This window comes from Tiliqua scincoides, chromosome 1 (genome assembly GCF_035046505.1).
Source record: "Tiliqua scincoides isolate rTilSci1 chromosome 1, rTilSci1.hap2, whole genome shotgun sequence".
In the NCBI taxonomy this organism is placed as follows: Eukaryota; Metazoa; Chordata; class Lepidosauria; order Squamata; family Scincidae; genus Tiliqua; species Tiliqua scincoides.
Window position 1 is genome coordinate 286928751 of NC_089821.1, and position 17814 is coordinate 286946564.

The following is a 17814-nucleotide window of genomic DNA, read 5'->3' on the forward strand; positions in this document are numbered from 1 at the left end:
ATGCACCCAAGCACATGGAGATGCACAGTTAAGAAAGCCACATCAAGCTTGCTTTGGACTGCAACATTTAAGCTGAAGTCAGATATCTTCAAAAATATGGATAGATACTTTATTTACGGTCATCCGACCAGCTAAACACAGACAAACAAAACAAAATACACAGAATTAAAACCAACACCCCTTTACATATATATATAAAATCAGAGGTTTACACTCTCAATTCAAAAATATGGGTTTCATCCCATTTGATTCATCATAAGCCTTTGCCCCTCAGATTCTTGCTCCTCCTTTTGGCTGAATCTTAAGCTCTGAAGTATCAATGTAGATGCTTTTAAGGTTGCGTTGCTTTCATGCTAGGTCCTCTTTGCCTTATTCATTTCTCCCACGCTGGTCGTAGAACCAGCAAATTAGGAAACAAAAAGAAATGTTGCTAGCTGGATCCCTGTATTTGAAACATCATCCAACAGTAACATCACAGGAGCACCCATGTCGAAGAACTTGAATATTTCCAAAGCTAAAAGTTGAGCTTCTCTTTGCAAAAAATACAGCAGTGATATCCAGCATCTTATGAGTTAATATTTGGCTAAGGCATAATTCGTGTTGTTCTGCCTTGTGCTATGTGCTAATTTTCATGCCGTTTATTTGTATTCTCTCATAAAAATTAAGTAACAAGCAAAAAAATTGCTTAACAACCAGCTGCCATCTCATCAAAAACATTTAAAAATAGAAAGCGTCACCAGCAGTTCAGCTTCCAGGGTGGCTGCCTGCTTGTTTTCCCCTCCCCTCCTTGTTTAATGCCAACTCTCTATCTATATATTGGATAGGGGTGGTAGAATAATTTCCAGAGCCTTTTTGGCTTTCTTAGCATTCCACCTGTGCTGGCTACTTTTGCCTTCCTCTTCTGCCTATTCTATTACCATAGGTTGCTGTGGCAACATCTGTGATGCAAGGCTGAGAAAGGTGGTGTTGAGCAGGAACTTACCCCAGGTGATAGGAGATGAAAAACCGTTCCTCTTTTCTTGCCGCAGATGTCTCCCGGTATCAAAAACAACAGCCACTAAAGCGAAACAGCACAACAAAGCCTGGGAATAAAGCACACACAAAAAAGTGATGAATAAATCTAAGATGATTTGAAACGAACTCTTTGCCGGTGTATTCCACAAATAGCTGAGAAGCCTTTGAAGACAGAATAATCCCCTCTCTTTTCTCCAGCGCCCCAGGGTTATTAGTTTTGAATCTCTGCATGTCTGTTGTTTTGAATGCAGTTATGCTCTAGAAAGTGATGCAGGACTAATAGCATATTTATTTATTTTTTTTTCCCCTGAAAGCAAAACCCTGATCTTGTATCTAACAACCAGTGTTCGGATTGTGCCACCATGAAAGAATCTGGAGTCATTTGGCCACCTCAAAGGTGCAACTGCTCCTGAAAGCACTTTTTTTTAGTTTGGATGAATGTTGACCTGCCTTCTCATCAAAATCAAACTACTTATTATGCACACGGTTGTGTGTCTTCCCTGAAAATCCAAGTTGACTGAACACAGCAGAACGTTTGTAAAGATTCAATATTGCTGCTTTTCTATCCAGCTGGCACCATCGTAAAAATGCAATCTCACCAGCATTGATGGGTTTCTTTCTCTGCCATGCTGACAATGAATGGCGACATGATCACTAAAAGGGCCACACCCATTCACGTTTTCTTCCTTGTATGGAAACAGTGGCAAAAACCAGTTGTGAGTCCTGTGTGTTCGTTCGTAATTAAGATCACAGTGAAACTCATTTCTTTTTCATTCTAATTGACATGAAGTGGTTATTTTGCTTCCATTGACTTCAGAAGATTTATGCGTTTAAACTGAAAACTAATACCTTAATTGCTTAGGAGTGGATTATCACAACTCTGGTGGAGGCTTCTGGAATACCCATGTCAAGCAAAATGTCTTCATGACTTAAACACACACGCTAACCCATGCAACTGCCCCCCCCACACACACTTGGAGACTGCTTGAGTCTCCTTTTCTCTAAAATGGCTAGTCCAAATCTGCTGCTTTTTCACTGATTGTAGAATGAAGAAAAGTAGGAACCATTTTGGAGGAGAAAGTTGCCCTGTACCTATAGCCTCAGTTGCCCAGTGAACCACTGAAGTTGTTCCAAGATTAAGGCATATGCTACATGAGCAACATAGCTCATTCTGAAGAGGTTTGCATAAATGGGAAACTTCTCCTGTTAGAATCTGCACCTTTCTTAGTACTTTTCCACTAGGACACTTGTAACTTTGACTTCCACTGATGCTGTTGAGGCATGTACACCACTCACAGTTCATTTCATCACAAAGGCGTTTCTGATCTTTATTCAGCAAAGGTGCTGAATTTTTTGGGAATGGACAGCCAGAGAATGTTGCATGGCTGATTTGCCTTGAGGAGCATTGTCTACAAGTGGGTCTGTGCTTGTTATTGATGATGCGGGAGGGAAAGCTCATAAGTGTTAATTAACAAAAGAAAGGGAGAGTTTAACATGGTGATTCAGTGTAAAGTTCGGTATTCATTTGGGATTGCCCTGGGCTGGTTTATGCTTGTCCTTGTTGGGAGCCATGGTGTAGCTAATGATCTTGTAGCCCGGTGCCAAGCTCAAAATGTTGCCCTGGAAGTGATGTCACAGCCGGAAGTGATGCCATGTCTGGGCTTTTTCAAAAGTGAAAAGGCATCTATCTGCTGTCTGGGGTCAAAGAAGATTTGTAGCCCCCCCCCCAACAAAATCGAATTAAGTAAATAAATAAAAAGTGTGCCCGATAGGTTCGAGACACTGTATTGGGGTGAAGAGGAATGTTTAGTCTTCTCTTGCTCTAAGAGGGGCACGTCTTGAGCAACCATCAGTCTCGTAGGTCAGTTTTGAGTTAAGAAAATCCACTTTTTGTTCTATAAGGCAATTGTGTTTTCATTTTCTGGTTAATTAGCCATAACTTTTGATAGAATACAGATATTCCAATGGGGTTTGTTTCATTGCAGTCTACATTAAATTACCTTTCCAATGATATATAACATGATGGTATTAATCATCTATACCACGATTTTCACAATTTTGGTCACTAGTGTCAAGCTCAGCTTGTTGCCCCCCTAAAGTTTGATGCCCGGTTCAACTGCTACCCCCTGCACCCCCTTACCTACGCCACTGGTTGGGAAATTTGTTTGCTGAAAGCAACTGGTGTGTATGATCATTGGAAGAAATAAAAGAGTCACTGACTTAGTGGAAGTCAGCGGAAGTTTGTGGAAATTTGCCATTTCCTCATCTTGGAGAAGACACTGTCATTTGAGGACCCAATCCTATGCTTGGCAGGCTTGCTTGATGCAGTAGTGCCAGCACAGCCTCTGCTGCATCTCATGGGGCAGCTGGGGACCAGGCAGTAGCAGAGAGGTAAGTAAAGTCATTTTTTACTTTCCTACTCAATTGCTTCCTGGTCCCCAATAGGCCTATTTGGATCTACTCCTGCTTTCTTGCTGGCATAAATCTGTCAGGTCAAAGACCAGAGACATAGGATAGCAACCACTGCTGCTGCCAATATACCACTCCCTCCTCCAGTCTGCTCCCTCCCACACCTAGCCTGGCCCATCTCTACCCTGTTCTACCCTCATCCACCCCTGCTAACTTACCAGCACGGTGGACAGTCTGATGGAACCCACATTCATTCTCCAGCTGTCCACAGCTGTTTCTTTGCCAATGGTCCATGGGGCGCAATGACAGATTGCACGTTCCGTCATTGCACCCTGCCCATAGGATTGGGTTGTTAGTTTCCTTCTGAGTTATCCAGTTCTTTGATATTTTGGCACTGTACTGACATGCATACATCCTGGCAAAGTGGGAGGAAACTTGGTTCTCCTTTTGTTTAAATTGCATGTGAGCTGTGTTCTGAGATACATAAGGAATACCTTAAGTTGGAAGGAAATAATTATCATTCATTTTAAATGGGCAACGTATGTAAACGTGTTTGGGGGTTGCAGCACCTTGAAACAGCCTTCCAATGTATTCGCCTCTTTGTCATCACACCCAGATGATTTCGGTGACTTTTCCAACCAGGCAGGCTTTGCTTTCCATTGGACCTGGCTTTAACACCTGCTTGTCCTTGCCACTGTCCCCAGGTAAAGGACCTGAGACCCTTTATGCTGGACAGAAACTGAATGACAATGAGTGGCACACAGTCCGAGTGGTGCGTCGAGGAAAGAGTCTTAAGCTGACGGTTGACGACGATGTTGCTGAAGGTAAGCAGAGGAATCTTTCACGATCCTAGTTTGGATTCGAGCGCACGTTTTATTTTGCAGTTCAAAGATTTATTCGCGCAGCATTTCTTGCCATTTGGCCATGTGACCTTTGCCTTGTGAATGGCAGTTTGGTTTTCCAGGCAGCAGGATGAAGACCTAGGTCATATCTGGGCCTAAAAACATATTCCTATGGTGGAGCAGTTGTGCACGTATGAACCCCATTGTGCTCATAATGTGCTGAGCAACAAGGGAAACCTGAATCAATTGTTTGTTCCCATAAAAGGGGGCATCTGCATCATATGGCACCTGGCCTAGATGCCTTTAAAAGGGGATTGGACAGATTTGTGGAGGAACATTCTATCTCAAATTACAAGCCGTGATGGGTATGAGCAACCTACTGATTTAGAAGTAGGCTTTCTCTGAATGCCAGATGCAAGGGAGTGGCAACAATATAAGGGATCTTGTCTTGTGTGTTCCTGAGGCATCTGGTGGGCCACTGTAAGATACAGGGTGCAGTCCTATGCATGTCTGCTCAGACAGAAGTCCCCTCATTGTCAATGGGGCTTACTCCCAGGTAGGTATGCATAGGATTGTAGACACAGAAAGGTGGACTAGATTGGCCTGATCCAACAGGGCTCTTTGTATGATCCTATGTATATTACAAACTTGCTGGTGAAAAGTGAATCCGCCTGCTTGCTCCTGTGCCACGAGAAACAAAATCTTCCTCCCAGGTAAGCAGTCTGAAGTCTTGTACTTACCGCTGTTGCACACAGAGGTGCCGGAAAATGGGAGCATATCTGTCTTTACTCTTAGGCTGCTCTGCTTATGTTCATGCTATTGCATTGGTGTGGAGGAGGAAGATGAAGGAGAGGCAATGCAGTGCAATTTACTCTGTCCATTTCCAGGTCCGTAAGAGGGCTTGGAATGTAGTACTTGTAGATCATACTTTGTAGGGAGTTTTTCATGTCAACTTGAAAGGATTTGGAAGATAAACTTGCAAAAATCCAGAGGCAGATTTGCAAGGATGCAGTTCATCCCATTCATTTAGTGAGAGGCCCCAAGAAGTTTGCACAGGTAGATTTAAAAATATACAGTACATTCTGTTGTGCATACATGTACGCACACAGCAGTAACAAACATAAATATCCATCCTGTCATTTCAAAGTATTAGATGTGAACCACTCAAAACAGTACAGTTATTAATGTGAGATGCATTTTTACCCACTATTTTAGTGGTTCACAGAGAACAAAGTTCCCAAGAGAAGTGTGAGATGATGCTGATCTACGCAGTAGTGGAAAGCAGTCAAAACTCAAGGAAAAGTTGCAAAATAAAAACAAATGGAGGCATGCACTGTGTTATTAAAGAGGGAAATCCCTCACTCTGCAAAGGTCTTAATGCCAGTGTATGCCTCTGAGTTGTAAAAGTCTACCACTGCTATGAAGGGTGCAATTCTCAGGTTGAGCCACATGATGGCGTACACTGTTGTCAGCTAACCTTGCCAAGTAGAAAATGTGTGCTGCCAACTGTCTAAATCAAAATATGAAGCCTTAAACCCATTGAATGTTATTCATATGAATTAGAACACAAAATATATAATACATGTATACAGGGGTATAAATAAATACCTGGATGTGGGATAGCTATAGAGATCATTTGCAGCACTGCATGTAGATAGATTTGTGAAATTGTGTGTGCGTGTCTGTGAATGTGAGAACGAAATAACAAGCACTCTGCTGAGTTTTATAGGTGTGTATGAGTACTGCTGAAGTAATTTAATTAGAGCTTTTCTAGAAGCAAATAATTAAAGACCAGCACAACGACAAGCCATGCCCAAATTGAGAGGTAATTTACTGTTTGAAGTTAATGAGGCTGTTTTATCCGTTGCTTTGTTCTGCTTTACCCCCTGCCACCTCACTGAGCAGAACGAAACGATAACCAAAATGATATCAGACAGTAAGCTAAAGTTATTTCTCCTTGTGCAAAGCGGCAGGATGAATCTTGAGCACATTATCATTTTTATGACTGTGTTCTCATTTTTTTTCCTCCCCTCCTGATACCCTCATCTTTAACAATTTAATTGACAATCCTCAAACTGGGGTGCAGGACAATATTATTTCTGAAGTGTTTTTGAATAGTGTGCATTTGGAAAACCCAATTCCACAAAGGGCACAATCTTGAGTGCACCTTGGACAGGTGCAGGTCCCTTGCGCCAACCCAGAAGGGTCGCACACATGCCATAAATCACATTTGGTCCTTCTTGAGAGTTGACTGACCCAGCGCAGGGATGTGTGCTGGCCCACAGTGGCTGAATCCAGCCTCCAAGCCAACTCTGGCAGGGAGGATTGCATCGGACAAGCTTGGCCGACAAGTCTGAGAGTGGAGTGGCTTGAAGCTGCTCCAATCTCCCCAGGTACAGGGGTTGGGATCCAGCATAAGTGCTGGATCCCAGCCCTGCCTCCCGCTCTCCATCCGCCCGCCCCCGGGGTCGCCCACCGCCTGCCCTCCCCCTGCCCAGGAATGCCTCCCTCCCTCCTCCTCCCCACCCACCCCAGAGCCTTGTGTTAGCCCAGCTGGACTGATGCAAAGCTCGCCAAGGAAGCTGGCACAGAGGCTTGTGTCAGCCTCCGCAAGCCAGCGCACCTCTATGCACCAGCCCGGCTTACTCCCGAGGAGGTGCAAATGTAAAGGGCAGAATTGCGCCCTTAGTTGGCCTGTAGCAGTCAAAGAGAATCAGTTACTCCAAGTAAAAAGTCCTATTACAGCATTTTTATTAATCCTTCATGGAGAGTCAAATATTTATTGCCTTTTGAGTGACTAGACCTAGCTGAACATTGATGTTAGTCTTCCCATGCACTTATTGGGCTTTAAAGGATGCTATTTTTGCAAGTCTGATAGCATTACATCCTGTACACAGTGATGCATCAGCTCAGATAGTGAACATTGGATTATAACAGCAAAATCTACACTAAGATTTGCTGTTGCAAATTCTCGGATTTTGCAGAATTGTTATTAAGAACATAATTTGACACATCTCTGACGGAGAGCAAAAGTACAAATTAGGATGCTGGGGGTGATGTAAAGAGACTGATGTAAATGCTGATGAATTTGGGATTCATACACATTGAATATTTTAGATTTATCATCTTGATTTGTTTATATTTACTCAGGAGACTGATTTACACAATACACAAGTTACACATTACACAGAGTAAGCTGGTAGCATTCTGGACAGTTCCATTTCAGGCTGCAGATGTTGGATCCTTTTTTAGAATACTTCCGCATGCACAAAATTCCTCACTATTGTAAACAAGCACTTTGGAAGAAAGTTTTAGCTCAGACTTCTCTGTAATTTGCTTGTTTACCAAACACACAATTTTTGTTGTTTTTTTTTTGTGTTTTTTTTTGTACAAAGGAAGCATTAACAAATGTGATTCCTATGTCTGTAGTCTGATGTGGAACAGTCCAGAATCCCCCTCCCTGTCTCTGCTTACTACCTCACACTGCATTTCCCTGGTGCTAGGATCTTTCCACCATTTTCTAACCTGTTTTTTCCCCTCAAAAGGAAAAGATGGTCAAGATGGTCAACAGTAGCTTTGACATGCATACTACCTTCCTATACATCTTCTGCATTTTGGATTTATTTTAATTTATTTAGCATATTGCATATAATACATGGACTGATATATCAATTAGACTAGATCAAATGTCAATGTCCAGTTCGTCCAGCCATTCAAGGACAGAGTTACTTGCACTGAAAAAGTCAGACCATGGGCCAGTATACACCGTCGGTTTGCAGCCAGACACACTGTGGTATATGGTTTGGTGGGAGAACCCGCAGTCACACGGTGGGATAGATACTAGCTCCCATTTAAACATTGAGTCCTGAGTGTTTCCAACATGCAGAAATGGTTTACCCCCTGCCTTAAATATCTCCTTGAATGGAGGGGAAAAAAAACCAGTCGTGACTTTCTCCCAACATCTCAGTTGGTGTGAACTAGTCAAGGGGTAAGTTATATTTTATGCTGATTCTTGAAATGGACTGTTGACAGCACTATCCTGTGCACATCAACTCAGACATTGCTCCCACTGAGTTCAATTGGACATGCATCCAGGTATGCGTAGGACTGCAACCTTAATCTGTGAATGCAATCACACATTCACTACAGGCGCGTGTGTGTGTCATATGCATGGATTTGGTATCCACAGATCTCGTTCTCCGCACCCATTAATTTTAACAGTTAACTTCAGCAGTTAACTTTCTGCTTCCTGTTAATGTTCGATTAGTGTCTTCAAGCATTCGGGCTACCTGCCTGCACATCCTACTATAAGTGCTTATAGCATTTAGTAAAAGGAGGAAATATTTTCTCTTGGCACCAGTGATAAGAACTGAAATGAAGTTAAAGGGCATGGGGTTGCATGGAGATAGGGTTCCCCTCTATCCGTGCTTTCCATATCTGTGGGGGTCCCTGGAACAGATCTCCTTTGGATATGTAGAGTCACCTGTAGTTTGACTCCAGTTCTCCTTACTCTTCTTCCTTCCTTCCTTCCTTCCTTCCTTCCTTCCTTCCTTCCTTCCTTCCTTCCTTCCTTCCTTCCTTAAGAGATTGTACTTAAACACTTAACTGTATTATTTTAGACTGAATAGAGAATCATAAGGGATTCTAGAGGCAGGTTTATTCCATTTGCTGAAGTATTTGTTTCAACTTTAGTGCATTCTGATTCTCAGGTACAATGGTTGGTGACCACACGCGCTTGGAGTTCCACAACATTGAGACTGGAATAATGACGGAGAAGCGTTACATCTCTGTCATTCCCTCCAGCTTCATTGGCCACCTCCAGAGCCTCATGTTCAATGGCCTTCTTTACATTGACTTGTGCAAGAATGGCGACATTGACTACTGCGAACTGAAAGCCCGCTTTGGGCTCCGTAACATCATTGCTGACCCCGTCACCTTCAAGACCAAGAGCAGCTACCTGAGCTTAGCAACCTTGCAAGCCTACACCTCTATGCACCTCTTTTTCCAGTTCAAAACAACCTCTGCTGATGGCTTCATTCTTTTCAACAGCGGGGATGGAAATGATTTCATTGCTGTCGAGCTGGTCAAGGGGTAAGTATTGTTTTGTGCTTATTTTCGGAATGAACTGCTTACAGCACAATCTTGTGCTTATCTACTCAGAAGTACCTCACACTGAGCTCAGTTGGATTTTCTGTACTTACTGGTAAGTACAGATGAGGCCTCAATATCCATGGGGATCTGTTCTCAGATGCCTCGCGGATACAAAAAAATCACGGATAATCAAATCTGCAATTATTGGCCCCATAAGCCCTCCGAAGGGGACTGGAGCTATGCTTTGGTCCCCCTGGAGAGCTTTTGGAAGCCCACAGAGGCTGTGTGAGTCTGCCCGCTGCCTCTGGAGGATTCAGAATGGCTCTTTTGGCTGAAAAAACGTGACTTGTGGTTTCCCTTGGGAAACCAGAAGCAATGTTTTTATACCATATAAGGCATTCTGAGACCTGGGGAAGCCCCTGGAGGGTCCAGGGCATTTTGGGGGCTGAAGTCCGGGCCTGAAGTTGCATTTTTTTGGCCGAATAAGCCATTTTGAAGACCACAGAAGACTTTCTGAAGCCCTGTGGCGACTGGATTGCAGCTCTGGTTGCCTCTTGGGGGCTCGGGTGGGGCCACGTCTGGCTCCATGTGGGTCCAGAGGACCCATGTAGAGCCAAATCCGCAGATGCAGAACCAGTGGATACAGAGGCCCCACCTGTAGTATAGAATTGTAGTCTTAATCCATGAATGCAATAATAAATCCAGTACTTTGACTGTTAATTCTGTTCAAAAAAAAAATTCTGTTTTTCCTTTTTCTTCTTACTGAAGCAAATTAAAAAGTAATTTGGCAGTGGCATTGCTAGGGGAGTGCAGGGGTGTGGGCCTCACTGGGTGATGTGCATGGGGTGATGATACCCCTACTGGCCAAAATTTTTAAAATCTTGGTATTTTTGAATAATACCATCACGTTATATATCATATGATGTGTAATTTCATGCAGAATCCAATGAAACAAACCGTGTTGACATATTTCTATTCTATCAAAAGGAATAGCCAAAAAACCAGTGGCGGCAGGCGATGGCACTTCACCACACCCACCTCTCAGGGCATTGCCCCGCCCACCGCATGGGAAGAGGTCTATCATGGGAAGAGGTCTATCATGGGGGTGATGCACTGGCCTCCCATACCGGGTGATATAAACCCTAGTGGTGCCACTGAATTTGAGAATACCTTGGCAGCTGTAACTCTCCAGATTCTGTCCCTGTCCAAATCGCTTAATTATTATGCCCCATCACAATAGACAACTTATTAGGATGAGTTGAACTCTCCACAGTACACATTAGAAGAGTCTGTTGCAAGTTTTTGACATTTGTGCACCGTCACTTTATACATATACATTCTTTGTACAGGAATTCTTTATACAAGAATTCATAGCATTCTTCTGAGCCAACTGCTTGTCTTCTTTGCAGGTATATACATTATGTGTTTGACCTTGGAAATGGACCCAACGTCATCAAGGGTAATAGTGAACGGCCTCTGAACGACAACCAGTGGCACAATGTCGTCATCACCCGAGACAACAGCAACACCCACAGCCTAAAAGTGGACACCAGGGTTGTTACTCAGGTTATCAATGGTGCAAAAAATCTTGACCTTAAGGGTAAGTTGCTGCTTGCCAAGTTCTGCTTGAGGCTGGTTCACATGTATTTGCTCATCACCTGTTGTCGCTTCACTTGATAACTTACTGCTTGAAATCTATTAGCTGAATGTGCGGAAGCAGGGACTATAGTGGTAGAGTTTGTGATTTGTTTGCAGAAAGTCCCATGTTCAGTCTCTTGCATTTCCACATATTGAGAACTTAGGAAGCAGGTCTGGTTGATGCCTCCGCCAGAGACCTTGGAAAGCCATTGCCCCTTGGTGTGGGCAGCTCTGTGCTAGATAGATTAATGTCCTGACTCAGTTTAAAACCAGAAGAAGGTATCTTGTGAGTTGGTACTGGATTATCTATTAGTGATGATTAATTTGTGAGAGTAGGTTGACATCTGTGAGCCTTCAGTTCTTGCTATAGTCAATGGCTGACGAATATGCATGTGAAAATCACTTTAGGCCTTGCCTGTGCAAACAACTCTATATACGGTAAAATTGCTTTTGGATTGGATTGCATGATTGAATGCTGCTCCATGGGGAGGACGGGACCTCACCTCTACTAGCACGCCAGGGAGAAGGCTTGACAAAAACATCTAGTTTTCATATGAGAGGGAATTTAGTCATGTGATGTCCCACAAATAATCTGAATGTTACAGTCCAGGAGCAGTTATAATACGTGATACCTTTGTTTGCCTAGATTGGGTCTTAGTCTTTGAATAAGAATATTAGGACTCCTGCACTGGGTAAAATGTTCATCGTCCACCTAGCTTGGTAATCTGTCACCACCAGGATGGGTCCTTCAGTAGCATCCTGTGCAATAAAAAGACAGTGGGCCCTCCTTATCCACAGGTTCAGGACTGCAGATTAGACTCAATGTAGGTGCACCTGCTGCCGCCTCCGCCCCCCCCAAGCTGGAGGACCTTAAGGACCTCCCAGACCTGAAGTGCCTTCTGGTCGCAACTGAGAGGTGTTCTGAGGTGCAGGGAGGTTGCACGTGGCCTCAGAAGACTTCCCAGAAGCATCTGGGAGGCACTTTCAGTTTTAAGTGAAAAACTGGAAGTGCTTCAGGGACCCAATCATGGCATTTCCAAACACATCCGGAAATTCCTGTGAGGGCTGACCACAGATTTTATTATCAATGGAAATTGGTGTGTGTGTGGGGGGGGGGGGATGGCTCCCTCACAGATTCCTTTGAAAAAAAAGCATTACATAGAAAAAGGGTGAACGTTGTATTTCAAGTGCATACATTTGTAGGTATTTATTACTGGGAGGCGTGCCTGATCACTGTTTTCTTTGCCTGGCATTTGCATTGAATAAAACTGAGCAAAATAGCTCCCTTGCTCTATAATGGAATGCTATTTATACTGCATGGTGTACTTTCCTCTTAGCATTCTCTGCCTTCTGTTCTGTGCTAAAGAGAATATTGGACACAGTATTTCTCTATAAGGGCACTGCTAGTTGACTATCTTTGTCTTTTCCTTGTTCTCTTTTCTGCTTGCCTCTAGGTGACCTTTACATTGCTGGCCTGGCTCAAGGAATGTATAGCAACCTCCCAAAGTTAGTGGCATCCCGTGACGGGTTTCAGGGCTGCCTAGCTTCCGTGGACTTGAATGGGCGCCTGCCAGATCTAATCAATGATGCTCTACACCGCAGTGGGCAAATTGAGCGCGGATGTGAAGGTACAGCCTACCTCAAATGCAATTCCCTCTCACACAGCCCTTCCTACCTCCTGATTGTTCTTTACATCACCACACATTTCCTTGATAGATCCTCTTACTGGTTGACTCTCATTGTGACATTCTTCATGGCCTCCCATGTGACACTTTCATGATTGTAACCATCCAGGTTGTGTGAAAGGAATGAGAGGTGATTGTGAAAAGCCCTCTGTTGTCATGTAGCTCACCTGTGTGGTGCATTGTCTCCACCAATGCAGGAATACTAACTGTAGCATTAGCATGCACGATAGTTGGCTGGTCTTTTATTTTCCTGTTGCACTTACTTCCTACTATAATTACCTTTGGGTTCATTTTAAATTGTGTTTCATTTTAACTTGGAGTTTGAGCATTGGTTCTAAATTCCGATCAGCAGGTGTCCGGTGGTTCACCTAGGGCAAGAAGATAAGACGTATCTCAGCAGGAGGCAGAGCTCTGGAGGAAAGACTGCTAAAAGAAATTTGCCAAGCACTACTTTTTCAAGGGACCCCGGTGAAAAAGGCAAAATAAATTATTGCGCCTAAAAGGATTAGCTGTCCAGGCCACTTGAACAACTTGGAGCTTGAGAGAAACATGTCTCCATGATTTTGGTGGCATGCACATATCCAGTTGCACATCTGCTTTTTGTAGGGAGTGTGCATCTCTTGGGAGCATTTTGTCTCTAGAAAAGCCACCAAATCACTCCTCATAACAGAAAGCAAACAGTTACTTAGGATGTGGCAATGTTAAGTGATCAGGATGCTTTTTTCCTGTATAGAAGCTGAAATCCTATAATGTACTGCGTAGCAGCTGACAGGGTCACCCCTGGCACCTGAGGTGGCATGCCAAATGTTGCCACCCCTACCTGGGGGTATACCACCCTCCACTCCTCCAACACACTAGCCCACCACTCTACTCTCCTCCACACTTCTGTTTTGTTCCCCTTTTCTGTTTCCAACCCAGGAAGTTGGGGAAGGACAGTCAGTGGAGAGACAACCACTGCCAGGCTGCTGCCTGTGGTAACAGTTTCAGGGCCCAATCCTATTCAATCTTCCCTGCCGGTGTAGCTGTGCCAATGGGGTGTGCACTGCATCCTGTGGTGGGGAGGCAGTCACAGAGGCCTCCTCAAGGTATGGGAACATTAGTTCCCTTACCTAAGGGCTGCATTGCCCCTGCAGTCGTGCTGGAAAGTTGGATAGGATTGGGCCCCCAGTTGTCCTCACAGATAGGCTAGCCTGGTCAGCGGTTGTATTTTAGCTTTCTCCATGCCTGTTCCTATTAACTGTCTGTTGGGCTATAGACATCCATCGTAGTCCAGAGCTTTTCCAAAACATCAAGTCTGGCTGTTATGCTCCCATCACTTTGAGACTAGTCTCCAACTCACATTATTTAGGACCAATTCAGACATTACAGCCATACTGTGGAGACCACTGATATAATGTGCAATTCCATTTTGAGCTACCTCAAAGAAAGGGAGAGGAAGGTGACATAGGCAAAGCCAAAGATGACCTAGAATTTCACTTCTCAGATTTCACTATTTTCCTTACCATTGAAAAAACCACTCTCTGTGAACCAAGATATTATGTCTATCTAGTTAAACCCTTCAAAACGTTTTGCCCCAAAGTGCCTATGGCACAAAAATTGTCCACAGGTAGCATGAGATTAGCCAGTGGGCTATGTGAAAGAGTCCATCGTTATGCAGATTAGTCTCCATAAACTGCCATGTACCAGTAGCTCCCAGTTGTCCTTCATACTCTAAAGGGTGCCAAATACAAGTTTTCTCTTTCTGTCCATCATTTTACTGAATGGTTCCTATACATTTAGATAAGCTTGAACTGAGAGGATGGAAGACCTGTGGCTGCTGGTCTGTACTCCCCACCAGTCTTTGGCATTTTATATGAGATTGGAATAAACAACCTCCTACTTGTAAATCTGCTCTTGTGCTGTGTTTTGATTTGTTGGGGGGCGGGGAGTATAAAGAGCTCTTACAAAATAACTTGTAAGAAGTTCTTGAAGACAAGAGCTTGGGACACAGGTAGATAGGAGCTCTCTCAGTGGCAAGTGGCATTTGTTAAAACATTGCTGCCAATGCTGGATGTGTCAGGAAATTTTATTTTTGTAGCTAGAAGCTTGTTCACAGAGGTGAGAGGAATTTTCTCATACTCTGAAAATTAAATGTTCTCCAACATTGTGATATGTCACAATAACTTCTTTTCAGGAATGAAACCCATCTTTATTGAAATGGGTTCCCCTCTTAGGATATCTCCCCCCTTTAGAATTTTCAGGTGAGTAGAGGTTGCTGTTGAAGTCGGGTATGCAGACCAAGAGATAATATCTTTCTGAGCGACAGCACATGGGTGGAATATACAGGTTGTCCATTAACATGTCCATAAACGTTACTTGCAATTGATAAGCCTCCATTTTTACCTCCATGGAAACAGAATGTTATTACTGGTTTAGCAAAGATCATGGTAAAATGCTTTGGGGTCCTAATCCTGAATTTACTATTACTTCTTCATGGACAAACCACTCTGATTCTTGGATATCCATGTCTTCTTGTGCATTTGTGCCCTACACAGCAATATTACATACTGCAGAAGCAGATATGTTTTCATGGAGGATGCCTTATGTGGGCACTGATGACTGTTGAGAGAACAGGTTTTTAATATTCCAAAATAAATGTAATTTTATGGAAGAGTGATTATTTAGTCCTTTAGCACTGGGAGGATTTCCAGGCATGCTACTGATTACACAATAGCTTTCTTAATTAACATTAACAATATTTTAAAAATCAAACACAGCTCAGAGCAGCAGGATCTGTAAGCTCAGAGGTGGGGGACATGATTTGCATGTATAAGGTCCCAGATTCTATCTGTGACATGTCTAGTTAAAGGCAGCAGGTGGGAAAGACCCTTTTTGAGAGTCCGAGAGCCACTGACAGGCATGGTATACAATATTGAACTGAACAGACTATCAGTCTGAGTCATTATAGGGAGCCCCTTAAGGCTTCAATGGCCCAATCCTATCCCTTGCCAGCCCATAGCTGATGGAGCTCATGCTGTATGCTATGGTGGGAGGGGGGGTGACCAGACAGCACAGGAGAGGTAAGGAAAGTCTTTCCATAGGCCACCTGGCCTCCAGTGGTATTCTTGGACCTACACCAGCTATTTAGCTGGGATAAATCCAAGAAGAGTCAGGTGGCATGTTGGGCCGGGAAAAGAAGGATAGGATATTGGTTTGTGATACTACTGCCGAGATCCTCCTCCAGCCCTCTAACTCCCCCCCGGATAAACCCTCTCTCCATCCCAAATAGCCCATCATCCTCCCCCATTCCACTCCCCTGCTAACTTACTGGTGGCAGTGCAGGATGCAGGAGGTGTAGCAGGCTGCTGTCACCCCTGCGCAACCTCAGAAGATTTGTCAGTGTAAGCCCTGGTGAGGATTGGATCATCAGCAATACGACACTGAATCTTAAAAATTAAAGAAAAGGTGACGCCTATATGAAACTGGAACAGCAAGTGAAAGTGGCATAGGTAAGATGCCAGTAATTACTCAATGTGTAAATTGTCAGAACATGACTCAGAGATAATATTATACAGAACATGATTCAGAGGTAATCCTTTAAAACAGGAAAATGACAAGGGAACCTGTGTGCAGCCTAAGTTTGGAGTTTTAGATGAAACTCTGAACTGAGCACGAATTATGGAATAACTAGGATAGTAGATGGTCCTCTGGAATAATCATTTTCTACACTCTTTTTTGGTTGGTACCAAAGACGTTGGCAGCTGCCCCCTTATCGTGTTAAAGGTTTGATCAGTGCTTTGCAGGCAACTCATATACCCTAGAAAAGGTATTTTCACAAAGCCAAAGGCTTTGTTACATCCAGCTGTGCGGAATCCAAGCCTTAGCTGGTGGTTATCGCACAGCCTTCAGGTATTCAGCCGGAGGATGACATAATCATCTTGAGTGGCATTTAAGGCAGAAAGGCTGTATCAAATAATATGTTCTAGGCATTCGTTATATAAACCTGAGAACTTTCCATCATGGAAGGAAGCGGCGCAGTGAGAAAAGGCACATAGTGTCGACTGGAGCAGTTATATAAAGGAGGTTGCTTGTATTCAGAGCCAGCAGGTTATCATTCTGGGCCACTGCTTGAAACATTCATTTCGTTGGAAAGGAGAAGAGTGGAGGAATTTGTCTTGTTGAAATCAATGATCTAGGAAGTTAAGATTCCAGATACACCTTTTTCCTCCTTGCTAAGAATTCACAACTGGCACCTCTGTGTCCTGTGGTGCCCTCTCTTCACCAAGTCCATTCCATTGGACTGTGCTATCCTAGGCATGTCTACTCAGAAGTAAGTCCTATTGAGTTCAATGGGCTTTTTTGGTGAATCTGTATAGGATTGCATCCCAAAGGACTTCAATATCTGTCGATATTGATATCTGTATCTTGGAAGCTAAGCAGGGTCAGGCCTGGTTAGTACTTGGAAGGGAGACCGCCTGGGAATACCAGGTGCTGTAGGCTTATACCATAGTCTTTCAAGACTGAAGGTTGCCAACCAACCAGGAGAGAGCGTAAAAAGTAAAGGAAGAAATGGCCTTCAAAGTGAATGGAATGGACCCAATCATTGGCAAGAAAGATAACTTTGAATGGGAAGGGAAAAAAATCCCATGATTTTAAGGAAAGACCCTTCTTCTCTCCAAACTAAGCAATGTAGGCCAACCCTGAGCCCCTGAATCCTTTTTTTTAAATGCTGCAGATCCTTGGTAATTATTTTAGCATAGAAATCAGCAGCTGGACTTTGCTTATTCTTAGGGGTTTGTAGGTATCCTGAACTGCAGTGAATGAAGAACTTCTACAATAAGTAACTCTGTGTGTGTTGTGAGCATGTGCATATTACTTCTTTGTGACATCATTCTTATTTACCATACATTTGTTGACTACTTACCACCATCTCCATTTGGCCACCTCCATTGTTTAACACCCCAAAGGAACTTGTGCCAGCCCAAGGGCAACCCAGGATTGCGCCCTTACTAGTTCAAGTTTAAACCATCACTTTTCAGGGAAATCTCATCACAGACTAGGAAATCTCTATAATTCTTCTTCAGTTATTTGTCCCTATAGATACATCCCCATGAACACAGTTTCTTTACAGTTTCTTATGCTGCAGTTAATGGTGA

General features: G+C 43.5%; 1 protein-coding gene across 13 annotated transcripts in view; it reads left to right on the plus strand.

Annotated features, from left to right (window-relative positions):
* Positions 1 to 17814, plus strand: part of NRXN3 (neurexin 3) — a 1424661-nt gene that overhangs the window by 604614 nt on the left and 802233 nt on the right. For all 13 annotated transcript variants that reach the window (XM_066627886.1, XM_066627867.1, XM_066627878.1 and 10 more), the window contains 4 exons: positions 4128 to 4247; positions 8975 to 9356; positions 10766 to 10956; positions 12449 to 12622. In XM_066627886.1, the coding sequence (XP_066483983.1) occupies positions 4128 to 4247; positions 8975 to 9356; positions 10766 to 10956; positions 12449 to 12622 (867 nt within the window). The remainder of the gene's footprint in view (positions 1 to 4127; positions 4248 to 8974; positions 9357 to 10765; positions 10957 to 12448; positions 12623 to 17814) is intronic.